Here is a 12,116-nt window from a genome sequence, read left to right as displayed (position 1 = left end):
CGATGACCCCGCCTCCGCTGATGTTCCTTTACTAAGGAGGAGCATTATTCGCACACACTTTTCACTTTTGTTCTGACGCTGACGTTGATTGGTAGGTAACTGGTCATGGGTCGTTCTGATAGAGGACAGATGTCAGGTCTTTCTGTCATGTTATGCCATGTCATGTCATATCAGTTTAGCAAGCCACCCATCAACAGGGGGCGGGGCAGTCCCTTCATTCACAGGGAGGGTTTCTTGACAGAGGCCTGGGAAAGCTGTAACCAGCCTCTGGCTTTTTTTTTTTGCCCTTCTTCAAGAAGCTAAGGTTCTAGCCCTTTTAGCCCTTTTGTTCCTTGAATGAATTTCGTCAGTAAAAAAGAAAAAAATAAGATAGAAGTCTGGGCAGTCTAGACTGGACTGGACACAATTTGAACGAATACACTCAATTGTTTATTTTATTGTTGTCATTCCGAACGGAGGCAAGGCAGGTAGGGCTATCCCTTAAGTACCTAGGTTCTCTCAGCATAGCATCTCTATAAAGGCAGGAGCAGATCCTTCTTATTATCACCGGTCTTTGAATCTCTCCACACTCGATACACGTCAGCTACCTACCTACCTGGTTATATCTTTGTCTTATCTTCCATTGACAGGTACCTAGGCGGTGGACTCCTAATCTGAATAAATAACCCTTCTGAATTTCAGATTTTGAAGTCGCTCTTGAGAACACAGAAGGGATCTTCTTTTTTTTTCGACCAAAGTCGACAAGATGGTCTCCTCACGGCTTCTCCTTGGACTTGCTACAGTTTGCTGCGTTGTGCAGGCCTATCCGATTCGATCGGATGAGGATCATTCTCATACCCACTCCACAGGGTTGATGACTCGATCGCCCGATGCGGTAGGTTTGCGATAGTTGACTCTGTCATCATGGTCAAGATTTCTAACGACAATTTTTATTTCGTATGTATGCAGAGACTCAAAGACCCGTTCGACGTCGACTGGTTCCTTCACAGCTTACACGCCTTTATCCCCACGAAGGGTGATCTCAGTCAATGGATCGACACTGTCATCCACGACAGCCTCCATTACGATGATGATAATGGCAGCGATGGCGACGATGGCAATAAGGATAATGATAAGAACAACGAAGTTCATGTCGAGAACGGCAACAAAAACAGTAACAACAATAACAACAATCCCCCTCCTGCTGCGACACCTGCCCCGCAGGGTGATGGGAAGAATGCGACCAATAATCCATCAAATGACGATGCCAAGGATAAAACTGACGATCTTTTTGACGTCCCCTCGCTGCTGTCGTCGCTGAGCTCGCTCTTCAAGGGGCTCAATGCCGCTGATGAGATCGTCCCAAGTTGAAACAACATGAATCAATCACTGTGACTTGAAAGATCCACGAGAGGAAAGATTTCTGTTAAAATCGAGTGTATTATTGGGTAGGTTAATGGACTGGGCAGGCGAAGGCGTTTGTTTGTTTGTGTTCGTGAGGGACCATTATTATTGACGAGAAACGATACCATGACGATCTATTGATATATTCTTGCTATTTCTCTTTCTGCGTTCTGTTTCCATTGAAGATCAATCACGTGGACCTGGAGTCTGGTATCGGTGATCTAATAACGAGCAATATTAGTAATAGCAGTCAATTTCAGATTCACACCTCTTATCGCAGTCTTCTCATTTGGATGGCCTTGTACGGAAGAAATCTTCAAGTCCAGATTAATTCCGACAACCAGAAACGGTTATAACTCCGTACTATAATCTAGCCTTTCGAAGCTTTTCTTAGCTCGAAGCGCGTAAAGAGTCACAATTGTCTCTGGCTCCACTTGTCGGTCGGAGTTTAGACAAGTCCGCAGGCATGGATCGGCGCCTGAAGTAATCGGCCGGCAAATCCCGTGCTGCGGGGCTGCGCTTTAGCTCCATGAGGCACCGCCGCACCAGCCTGCTACCAGGCTCCGGCATGACGAAGTTGACGTCGATGCTGTCGTCGAACCGGGCATTGTGAGTGGGCGGATTTCGTCCGCTAATTCTAAGATGGAGAAATCTCTATCCTTTGGAGGCCTAGCATTTGGTGGTTCTGCCGTCGGGGAAAGCATCGAATTCGAATCTGGAACCACCACCTGCCATCATAGTATAGTGGGGTATATAAGGGTGCCTCCGTATCGCCCTTCTCGAGATCTTGTTCAGCAGACAGCAGCCACGCAGTCTTATCTTTATTATCGTTGAAAATTTCCCAATCGCTTCTTGCAGGAAATCCTTCTCTGAGTGTCTACGCTAAATCTCTCAACATGCCTACTCTTGTCGGAAAAGAAGTTGGTACCACGGGCTACGGCCTCATGAGTACGTCTGACCACCCTCCTGTTTGTTCTGCGCGCAGTCGACTGTTCCTGGTACTGACCATCCATCGCTTGAATGCGAATACAGGGATGACATGGAATCCTCAGCCTCCCTCCAAGGAAGTATGCTTTGAGACGCTGAACACCGCTCTCGACCTCGGCGCCAACTTCTGGAACGCCGGCGAGTTGTATGGCACCCCGGACTACAACTCCTGCCACCTGCTCCACGAATACTTTACCAAATACCCTGAGAAGTCCGACAAGGTCGTTCTGAGCATCAAAGGAGGCTTGAAACGCGGTACACTCATCCCCGACGGTTCCGAGGAGAATATCCGCCGCAGCGTCGACGAATGCTTGAGGGTCCTGGGCGGCACCAAGTCGATTGACATTTTCGAATGCGCCAGACAAGACCCCAACACGACAGTCGAGCAGACGGTCACTATTCTAGCCCAGTTGATCAAGGAAGGCAAGATCAAGGCTATCGGTCTCAGTGAGGTCGACGCTGAAACCATCCGACGGGCGTACGTATCTACCCATCAAGATTGCGACTGAAGAATCCAAAAATGGACATGCATCTGACAGATTGGTGCAGGCACAAGGTCCACCCCATTGCCGCTGTGGAGGTGGAGTTTTCGCTCTGGGCGACCGACATCCTCCACAACGACGTTGCCAAAACCTGTGCAGAGCTCAACATCCCTATCGTGGCCTACTCCCCCTTGGGCCGAGGCGTCCTGACCGGCGAGATCAACAAGTTCACCGATATCCCCGAGGGTGATTTCCGACGACTCCTTCCCAAATATCAGGAGGGCACTCTGCATGAAAACCTCAAACTGGTCCACGCCGTGGTAGACTTGGCGAAGCGCAAGGGTGTTGCTCCCGCCCAGATCGCTCTGGCCTGGATCCGGACGCTCAGCAACCGACCTGGCATGCCGACCATCATCCCGATCCCAGGAGGTACCACCAGCGACAAGGTCACACAGAACACGGAGGGGGTCCAGACTCTGTCGGACGAAGATATGGAGGAGATCGATAAGATCCTGAAAATGTACGAGGTCAAGGGGGCCCGATACCCAACAGCTACGCCCTAACAGAGTAGGGTGCACAGATAGTTCTAGGGATATCTGATAACAGCATGTTCAATACCTAGATGTATATATGTATGTACATGCGTCTATAATGAATTCAATATGACAGCTAAAAGCATTGGATCGCAACGAGTTTCTAATGTCAATAATCTGTACAGCAATTAGCAAAATGCGTGTCAACACTAGATGCCACTGTGCGAGAAAAGAAAATAAAATTGCATCAGATCAAGTGTAGAATGTGTCCACATACAATTTCACCCAATGAGGGGAAATTGTCAGTATTGCAGAATTCACTTTTTGCTCATCATAAAAGAAAAAAAGGACGAATAAAAAAGAAGTGAGCAACAGAAATAGAACTTACCTACAAAAGAGCTATGACACAATAGTATTGTTTACACCACGCGGCACGTTAACACCATAGATAGAACGGTGAAAAGTGACAGACAAACCGATATGAAGCAATATGGATACTTTGCAATAGCAGGAAATCACCTGCCGGACTCACCGAACAAAGCACTGGCCCAAATGTGGTGGCTGGTGTTGCATGACGGTGGGAAAGTAGCGGAAGAAAGAAAAAAAAGTTGGAACAAAGGATGCGTTCAAAATAGCCTCATCACGTGCTGCCGCCTGTACTCGACAACGCTCGACGCTGTCGAAGCGCGCCTGAGGGAGGGCCTCCAACTCGACGCTACCTTCCGATCTCTTCACTGTCCATCGCCCTCTCGTCACTCTCATACGAGACACTCCGCAATCTTTCTGTCTTCCCATTTCAATTCACCATGGCAGAATCACCAGGCTCCCCCCTCTCCTCCATCGCCTCGGATGACCTGACCGAGGACATCAAGCTGGACAAGGACGAACAGTCCCCATCCGCGTCGAATATGCCCCCTTCCAAGCGTCGTCGCACGGGAACTGCCTCCTGGGACCCCCATACGCCCGACATGATGTCCTCCGTCCACGAGGAGAACCTCCCGACCTCACCCTCGACCTCCATCTCGTCCGATACCTCCGGCGACATCCCCAATTCCCCGAGTCTGGTCGCGCTCATTGGCGGCGGCCAGGACGATGACTACAGCGGCCAGGGCGGCGACCAGGTGTCCGTCTGTCGCTGGGATGGCTGCGAAGCAGGCGATCTGGGCAACATGGACGACCTCGTCGAACACATCCATCGCGACCACATCGGGACTCGACAGAAGAAGTACTCGTGCGAATGGATCGACTGCAGTCGGAAGGGCCAGACGCATGCCAGTGGCTACGCACTGCGAGCACACATGAGAAGCCACACGCGCGAGAAGCCGTTCTATTGCATGCTGCCAGGTAAGTCGTTGGAATATATACAACAGAGCAATCCGCGATTGAGCAATAGCCTCTAACTGGTGCAATGAACTTCTACAGAATGTGATCGGAGCTTCACCCGTTCAGACGCACTCGCAAAACACATGAGGACAGTCCATGAAACCGAGGCCCTTCGACCCTCGGACCCGGTCCCGAAGAATCTGTCCGCCATCAGCTCGACAGCAACCCCCAAAATCCAGCGCATCAAGCTAAAACTGTCCTCTCAGCCCAAGGAGGAAGAAGAGCAGCAGCAGCAGCAGCAGAACGTCAGCGTCAACGTCAACGGCGAAGACGACGGCGTCGAGCCCGAAGACCTAGACACGATCCCCCTGCCCGAGTTCGGCCCCGAGCTCGGGTTCGACGAGCACGAGCTGTCCCTGCCTCCGCAGGAACTGTACCGGCTGCTCCGTCGCCAGATCCACTGGGCAGAACTCGAGATGGCGAAGCTGCGGCAGGAATGGGAGGAAAAGATCGAGCCGCAGCGCTTCGAGGCCTGGCGGGCCAAGGAGGCCATCTTCCGCGACGTGATCGATGCTGAGACGCGTCTGCACAATATCCTCGAGCAGCAGAAACACGGCAACAGCAACAATAACAACAACGCCGCTGCGGCTCCGAACGGACATTCTTCTCAGCAGCAGCAGTACCACCACAACAACAGTGTGGAATCCTCCTCCCACCATGCAGAAGCCGTTTCTACATAGTGTAAAAAAGAAGAGAAGTCCGGAACTCGTTGAATTCTAATTGAATTCTATCTAATACGTAACGCAACGGCACTTCTTATTCATCTATCTATCTCTATTTCTCTCCATTCCATCCATCCATTCCATCCATCATCCATCCATTCATCGCCTTCCTTTACGAGCTAGCAAGGCGTTACGTAACGGTTTGATTTGATTTGATTTGATTTGCTTCTATTTGATTTCATTCGGTATGGTCTGGTTTGTTCTGGTCGTTCTGGTGTGGTATTGGTCTGGTACGCTATGCTATGCTATGGTACGGTTTTAATAAGTATCTCAGGACTCTGTTATTAGGTATCATTATTATTCCTTGCTTTCTTTCTTTGTCTTCTGTTCTCGATCAATAGTTAACTATCCTAGTAGATAGATAGCTAGATGGATGGGTGAATTATGAGGTCCTCCATCGACAGGGAAATTAAGTAGTCAATACGGAGTAGTCAAGTGCACTCTCAGCTGATCTGATATTAGACTGTAAATCACAGCATGCATTTTTGCATTGTATGTAGTGTAGGTAATATCTGACGTACATGTACACATGGACCAAGGCCATCTTTTTGTCTGTTTTTAAAATGTCTCCTCAATGCAAAGCATCTATGTATGTGTCTTCAAAACAAATTCAACGCCAGTTGCAAATGATGTCAAAATCCCCCAACCCCGTTGCCAAACCGTAGATGCTGCATGGTGCCACCACCAAACAAAAACGCCATCTTTACTTACAGGGTAACAAAAAACAAAACAAAAAGGAAAAAACACCGCATGACCCAACCAACTCCTCGAAAGGAGGGGGTTCATGGGAGCATATGAAAATGCTCCTTTTCCTTCGGCCCCCTGCCGATTTACTCCGCAAGACCCAATCATCTCCTAAGAAGAGGTTCAAGGGAATACAATCGACAGGGGGCCGAAGGAAAATGAGCTTTCCCTTGACCCAGCATCCCCTCGAAAGGGGGCGGGTCAAGGGAATAAAGAAAAGAAAAGAAAAATATCAACAAGAAAAAAAATCGTACACCGTACATCATGATGGCAGGCTGCCACAGCCGCCGAACAAAAAAACACATGCCCCTTCCCCCGAACGCCATTGCCATGCAATATGAAACATGTTTTATGTAAACACGCCGTTCAACAAACACCAATGCTTCAAATGCAGGATCAAAAATCGAGAAATTGCAAAAAGTCGACAAAGATGACTCGAACAATATAAAAAGTACAAAATAACATGGTAAAACGACGGGGTGGTGTCGAATTACCAAATAAAAATATCTTCGTGGGCGATTAGGCCCCGTTTGCGGTGGCCTCCTTCGCCGCTGCCTGATCGGCAGCAACGATCTTGTGGTACATTTGCTTCAGCTGGTCCACCCCTGCTTCACGGTTTGGCCAATACCGTTCAGCAATATGACGCCTGATTCATCGGGTTAGCAAGCCTTCGTCGTGTCAATTGATAATCACCGGAAGAAAAAAAAACTCACCAAAGCCGATCTTCCAATCCCTCCACGGTTTGCCCTTCCAAAGTGTTCTTGATAAAATCTCCGATTGTACGAATGAGACTCCGCAACTCCCGAGCGCGAGCTGACTTATCGGGGAAGTTTGCCTTGGTTACCCGAGAAACCTTCTCCAAATCTTGCCGAATGGGCTCAAAGAACAGGTCTTCCATGCCTTCGCTCCCGGAGACACCATTGCTGCTGCTGTGGCGCCGATGAGAATCTTCATGCACTCCATTATTCTGGTTCCGCTTGCGAGCTTTGTCCACGGTCTGTCCCCCCTTTGGTCGGCTGTCAGACTTTGGTGTATTCGCCCGTTCAACACTATCTCGAACTCCGTGGGTCTGAGAGCGCTGACGGGATCTATCTCCTTCACGATGAGGTTTTCGCACATTGGGAGGTGCGGGAGACGCAGACACGCTAGTGCCAGTTTGTTGACGGTTGTGAGCGCTATTCTTCTTGTTGGTGCGGTGATGGTTTTCAACAGCCTTCTTTGCGGTAGCATTTGCTCCCTGTTTGTGCTTTTCCTTCAAGACAGAGATTAGATAGTCGGCACGGCGGACCAGATGGACAGCCCCGGGCGATTTCGCAGTTTTATCGGTCCCGTTCATGCGTTCATTCTTCTTGTCCACCCGATTCTCTTCCAAGAAAAGTTTGTCGCCAAGCGCAAGCTCGGGGTCGTCACGGATTTGTGCCCAAGCCCCATATCCATGTCGAGCTATACCCACACAAAGCATTCCGTCTTCACGTGCGCCCCATGGACACGAATAATCGGCCTTCTTAGAGGCTTCCGGTATACGAAAGCTCTTGGGGTCTGGAACCGACGACACGACCTCTCGAAGCAGACGCATCTCTCCAGGGCGTTCAACAATAGTCCACGCATTGAGTCGCTTGACTCCATGGAGATCAAAGAGGACCGCCTTTTTCTCTTTTTTAGTCGGCGCTTTTCCTTCTTGCTCCATTGCCTCAAGCCTCTCCGTATCTTCCCTCACAAGCTCAGCAGCCTTATCAGTAATCTCCCGGAGAGCAGCCCGGATGGTGTCCTTGTCTCGGCCAACAAGCCGCGCTTCTCGAATCACATCCTCCTCACGATCATCAATATCACCGTATCTCAAAAACGCACGCAATAAGTGACGATATTCCTTCTCATCCAGAGGTCGCTTAGGATCCAGTGCCTCGGCTGAATCGGATGCCTCAGCATCGGCGTTGACCTGTGCTCGGGCCTGACGTTTCGCTTTCCGTTCTTCCCGCTCATCGCGTGCATCGCCTGGAGCGTTGCGTTTCCGGGGTCGATTTTGTTCAATAACTTCCGCGAGATAGCGTTCATCAGCCTTGCGCTTCTCTTCGGCCTTAATCTCTTCAAGTTGTTCTTTGGGAATGATGTCATCCCAGCTTAGATCATCCACCTTGATATCAACAAATTCAAATGCCTTGAGAAACTCTTCACCCCCGTCCGCTTGCAAGCTCTCCGCCTGCTCAGTTTGATGTAGTTCGGCATTGGCCAACACGGAGTCAATATCGAGTTGCTCCAGCTTCTTCTGGTTGCCGGTTTGCTCGAACATCTTCTGGCCACGTCGCTTGAGAATCCGTGATATGTCTTCCGTGCCCGTAGGCTCACCCACAGCGCGGGCCATCTTGCTCTGAAGCTCGGAGGCCTCCTTATCTGTGACACCTCGCTGAATAGTAATGAACTCCAGAAGAAGTTTGTTTCGCGCACGCTCCAGGACTTCTTCTTCGATAGTATCCTTGGAGACAAGACGATAGACGCTCACAGGCTTCGTTTGACCGATACGGTGCGCTCGGGCCATTGCTTGCAAGTCAGCCTGAGGATTCCAATCCGAATCAAACAGAATAACAGTGTCGGCAGTCATAAGGTTGATGCCAAGACCACCAGCTCGGGTGGACAAGATGAATGCAAAGTCGTCACTATCCGGGGCGTTGAAGTGGTCGATTGCGAGACGACGGGGTCCAGCTGCAATGGTGCCGTCGAGCCGTTGATACTGGTAGCCTCGATATTCCATATAGTCTCCGAGGATATCTAGCATCTTAACCATCTGGCTGAAGATCAAGACACGGTGGCCGTCCCGCTTCAATTTAGCGAGGAGCTGGTCGAGGAGCATCATCTTGCCACTGCTTGTAATCAATGCCCTCAAGATGTCTTCGCGACGAGTGCTGCCGTCTAAGAGTTTCGCCTCGGCGTTAGGAAACATGAATGGATGATTGCTAGCCTTTTTCAATTCCATCATGATATTCAGAAGGGATTGTTTCTGGCCTTTGGCCCCTTCGTTCAAGGCTGCGTAATTCTTTGTCAGAATGTTCTTGTAGTATTCGAGCTGGACATCAGAAAGCTCAACACGGATAATCTTCTCCGTCTTCGGAGGCAAGTCAGTCTCCACCTTAGACTTCGTACGACGCAGAATGAAAGGTTGGATAGCCTCCGTGAGTTCGGCGAGTTTTTGAGACGCAGCTTCCGAGTTCAAATCCATGTCGACATCGATGTTGACCAGACCCGGATTCAAAAAGTCCATGAGTGCAGACAGTTCAGCCAAATTGTTCTGAATCGGAGTGCCGGTGATGAGCAGCCGCGCGGGCGCATTGAACTCTAGCAGCTTGGCATAGAGCTGGGATTCACGATTCTTGAGGCGATGTGCTTCATCTACTGCCAAGAATTGCCAAGGTATCTGACTCAGAAACGACGAGTCGAGCAACACATACTCATAGGTGGTGAGTAGAACATTGAACTTGGGCTTACGGGGATTGCCATCAATCAAGAGTTCATACTCTTGGATAATATTCCGAGCCGTTTCATTTCCGTTGTAAACCACGTAGTGCAAATCAGGAGTCCAGTTGTCAAACGTCTCGGCCCAAGAGGGCATAGTAGATAGTGGAACGACGACGACAAAGGGGCCTTCCTGCTTTCGAACGTGGCGAAGCCAGCTGATGAATGCAACAGTCTGAACAGTCTTGCCCAGACCCATTTCGTCGGCGAGAACGACGTTGCGATTGCGAACCCAGTTGAAAGCTAAGAAATTCAGACCCTTCACCTGAAACTCCTTCAATTCGCCGTTATGCAAAAACGAGGGGGTGGATTTCACGGGTTCGAAGCGACTCCTAGTATCTGGGTTCATCTCTTTCTTGTTACAGGTAACTTGACGATTGGCACGGTCAAGGAAACGATCCAGCTGCGGCAAAGCGATCTCCTTGACGAGGGCCTCGCTCTCCCAAGTGCAGGAGTCGTAGAATAAACGCTTCCATTTCACGAAGTACTCCGGGCCATTCTCGCCGTCACGGCGCCCGATAATGCGCTCGACTTTCTTGTAGTCTTCAATCGCCTCAACCTCACGCTCCCGATCAAGATTCCATTTCTCCTTCTCTTCAGGAGGAATATCGGGATCGTTGTTGAGGCGCACCTCTTCGACGACCTTTCGAAAGTAGTTATCGACTCGACGTGTGCTGCGGCAATTTGCCAGGGACTCGGCGGTCTCCCAGGTAGCATGGTAGTGGGACTTGCCCTGCCACTTGATGTAGAACTCACAGTCGTTCCGAGTGACTTGGTCCTTTTTCGGGTCGAAGCCGTCCTTGAAGCGGTGGTTGAGAACAACATCCACCGCAGGACGATCGTCTTCAACCGCATTGACCCAATAATTCGGGGTTAGATCATCAGGATCATCTTCGAACATATCATCATCCGAATCCTCATTATAGCTCGTGACCTTTGTGGCGTTTCTAGTAGAGAATCGGACCTCGGTATGAGGCACCTGCTGATTTGAAGAAGCCTGGAGCTGTCGACGATGTCTGGCCCTGGACGCGCGAGCACGCGGCCCACCGTATTCGTCACTGTCAGATTCAGAGAAGGAAGATTGGGTCACGGAACGAGATGGGCGTTTCGAGGTCTGTTCGGACACGTTACGACGACGACGCTTCGTGCGCGAAGCAACCTCGTCGGATTCGGAATCAGACGAGGAAGATTCAATGATGGGGCGCCGGATAGTTCGAGCGCGAGTGCTTCGACGAAGGCCGTAGAGCTCTGGATTCTGCCGCATGAACTCCATCTCGTCCACCATGGGCGATTTACGCTTCATTCCACGGCCAGAAGCGGGAGAAGCGGCGTTATCAGAAGTGGATGGGCGAGTACTGTCACGTTGGTTCGTGTCCATTCCCGATTCTCTAACGCTATCACCAGAGTTGGAGACCCCGGTTCCGGAAGAGTCTGGGCGGGCAACATCGTCACCGGCGGACTCGGCGACGGCATTGGGCTCGGAAGAATCAGACAGTTCGCTGTCAACATCGGTCATGACGACATCTTCTTGATCACTTGAATTGTCCGGGGACGACACGTGAGAGTATCCATTCGGCAATGGCGTCACCGAGGACGGTTCGGAGGCAGGAGGGACCACCATGCTAGAGGCTGTGACAGGAACGAGTCAGCATTGCCAGTCCAAGAAGGCCAGGACAGCAGAAAATTTGATGGGGATAGGTAGAGGGAAGATGTGCGACCGAAAAAACAGCTAAAACAGGAGGAGAATTGGCAGTACAGAAAGGCCAGGACAGCAGGTCTGATGGAAGGTCCTTGTTGGATGAAACTTTGATGAGAAGGACGGAGCTTGATGATGGCAGGACGAGTACCACGCAAGACAGGGCAGCAGAAGGCAAATGAAGACGTCAGATGGAAAAGAGAGACGCAATACAATCTCCAACAATATTCCGCTAACTCTCGGAGCAAGAGAGAGGATGACGTTTTGGAGGTGCTGGGTGGGTCGACATCGGGGAAGAGGTACCCCAGCCGAGCCCAGGACGCGTCTCAAAAATCAACAGTACAAAAGCAAAAACCGCTTACAGTCCATAGCGTGGTGACCCCGAAACGGGGATTTATGGAGCGTCGCAATGCGAGCAATGAGAAGGAAAAAAGAAGGTGGGTGTTGGGAGGGATGGTGGGAGTGCGGAGGGAGGAATGGAGATCGCGAGGGTGAGAGCGAGAAACGAAGGAAGTCGACTGTTAGGCGGGTGTGGGTGGTGGTTGTCGAGCAGCGAGTCAAGAGCAGAGATTCGAGCTGGGCGGTGCCGCGGGTGTGGGAGCCGTCGCTGCCTGAGGCTGCAACAGGCCATTCACTGGCTGCGCGGCAGTCACCGCACGCCAGCAGGCCGCGAGCCAATGAG

At 50.7% G+C, this 12,116-nt stretch overlaps 4 protein-coding genes across 4 annotated transcripts; 3 read left to right on the top strand and 1 right to left on the bottom strand.

The window, feature by feature from the left end:
- Positions 1-745: 745 nt before the first annotated feature.
- On the top strand, positions 746-1,350 carry T310_9498 (uncharacterized protein; the record flags this gene model as incomplete). Its single annotated transcript, XM_013468042.1, has 2 exons — positions 746-874; positions 949-1,350. The coding sequence occupies 2 exons, from the start codon at positions 746-748 to the stop codon at positions 1,348-1,350; spliced, it is 531 nt and encodes a 176-aa protein (XP_013323496.1).
- Positions 1,351-2,279: 929 nt separating this feature from the next.
- Positions 2,280-3,415, top strand: T310_9497 (Pyridoxine 4-dehydrogenase; the record flags this gene model as incomplete). Its single annotated transcript, XM_013468041.1, has 3 exons — positions 2,280-2,331; positions 2,416-2,848; positions 2,920-3,415. The coding sequence occupies 3 exons, from the start codon at positions 2,280-2,282 to the stop codon at positions 3,413-3,415; spliced, it is 981 nt and encodes a 326-aa protein (XP_013323495.1).
- Positions 3,416-4,191: 776 nt separating this feature from the next.
- On the top strand, positions 4,192-5,448 carry T310_9496 (C2H2 finger domain protein (Gli3); the record flags this gene model as incomplete). The annotated part of the gene is made up of 2 exons (XM_013468040.1): positions 4,192-4,729; positions 4,808-5,448. 2 exons carry the CDS (start codon positions 4,192-4,194, stop codon positions 5,446-5,448), a joined length of 1,179 nt encoding a protein of 392 aa, XP_013323494.1.
- A 1,305-nt stretch (positions 5,449-6,753) lies between these two features.
- On the bottom strand, positions 6,754-11,359 carry T310_9495 (uncharacterized protein; the record flags this gene model as incomplete). The annotated part of the gene is made up of 2 exons (XM_013468039.1): positions 6,754-6,880; positions 6,948-11,359. The coding sequence occupies 2 exons, from the start codon at positions 11,357-11,359 to the stop codon at positions 6,754-6,756; spliced, it is 4,539 nt and encodes a 1,512-aa protein (XP_013323493.1).
- Between the last annotated feature and the right edge of the window lie 757 nt (positions 11,360-12,116).

Source organism: Rasamsonia emersonii (assembly GCF_000968595.1).
Source record: "Rasamsonia emersonii CBS 393.64 chromosome Unknown ctg1118621762148, whole genome shotgun sequence".
Lineage (NCBI taxonomy): Eukaryota > Fungi > Ascomycota > Eurotiomycetes > Eurotiales > Trichocomaceae > Rasamsonia > Rasamsonia emersonii.
The sequence above is the reverse complement of the archived record's forward strand: the minus strand, read 5'-3'. Positions and strand labels throughout refer to the sequence as shown.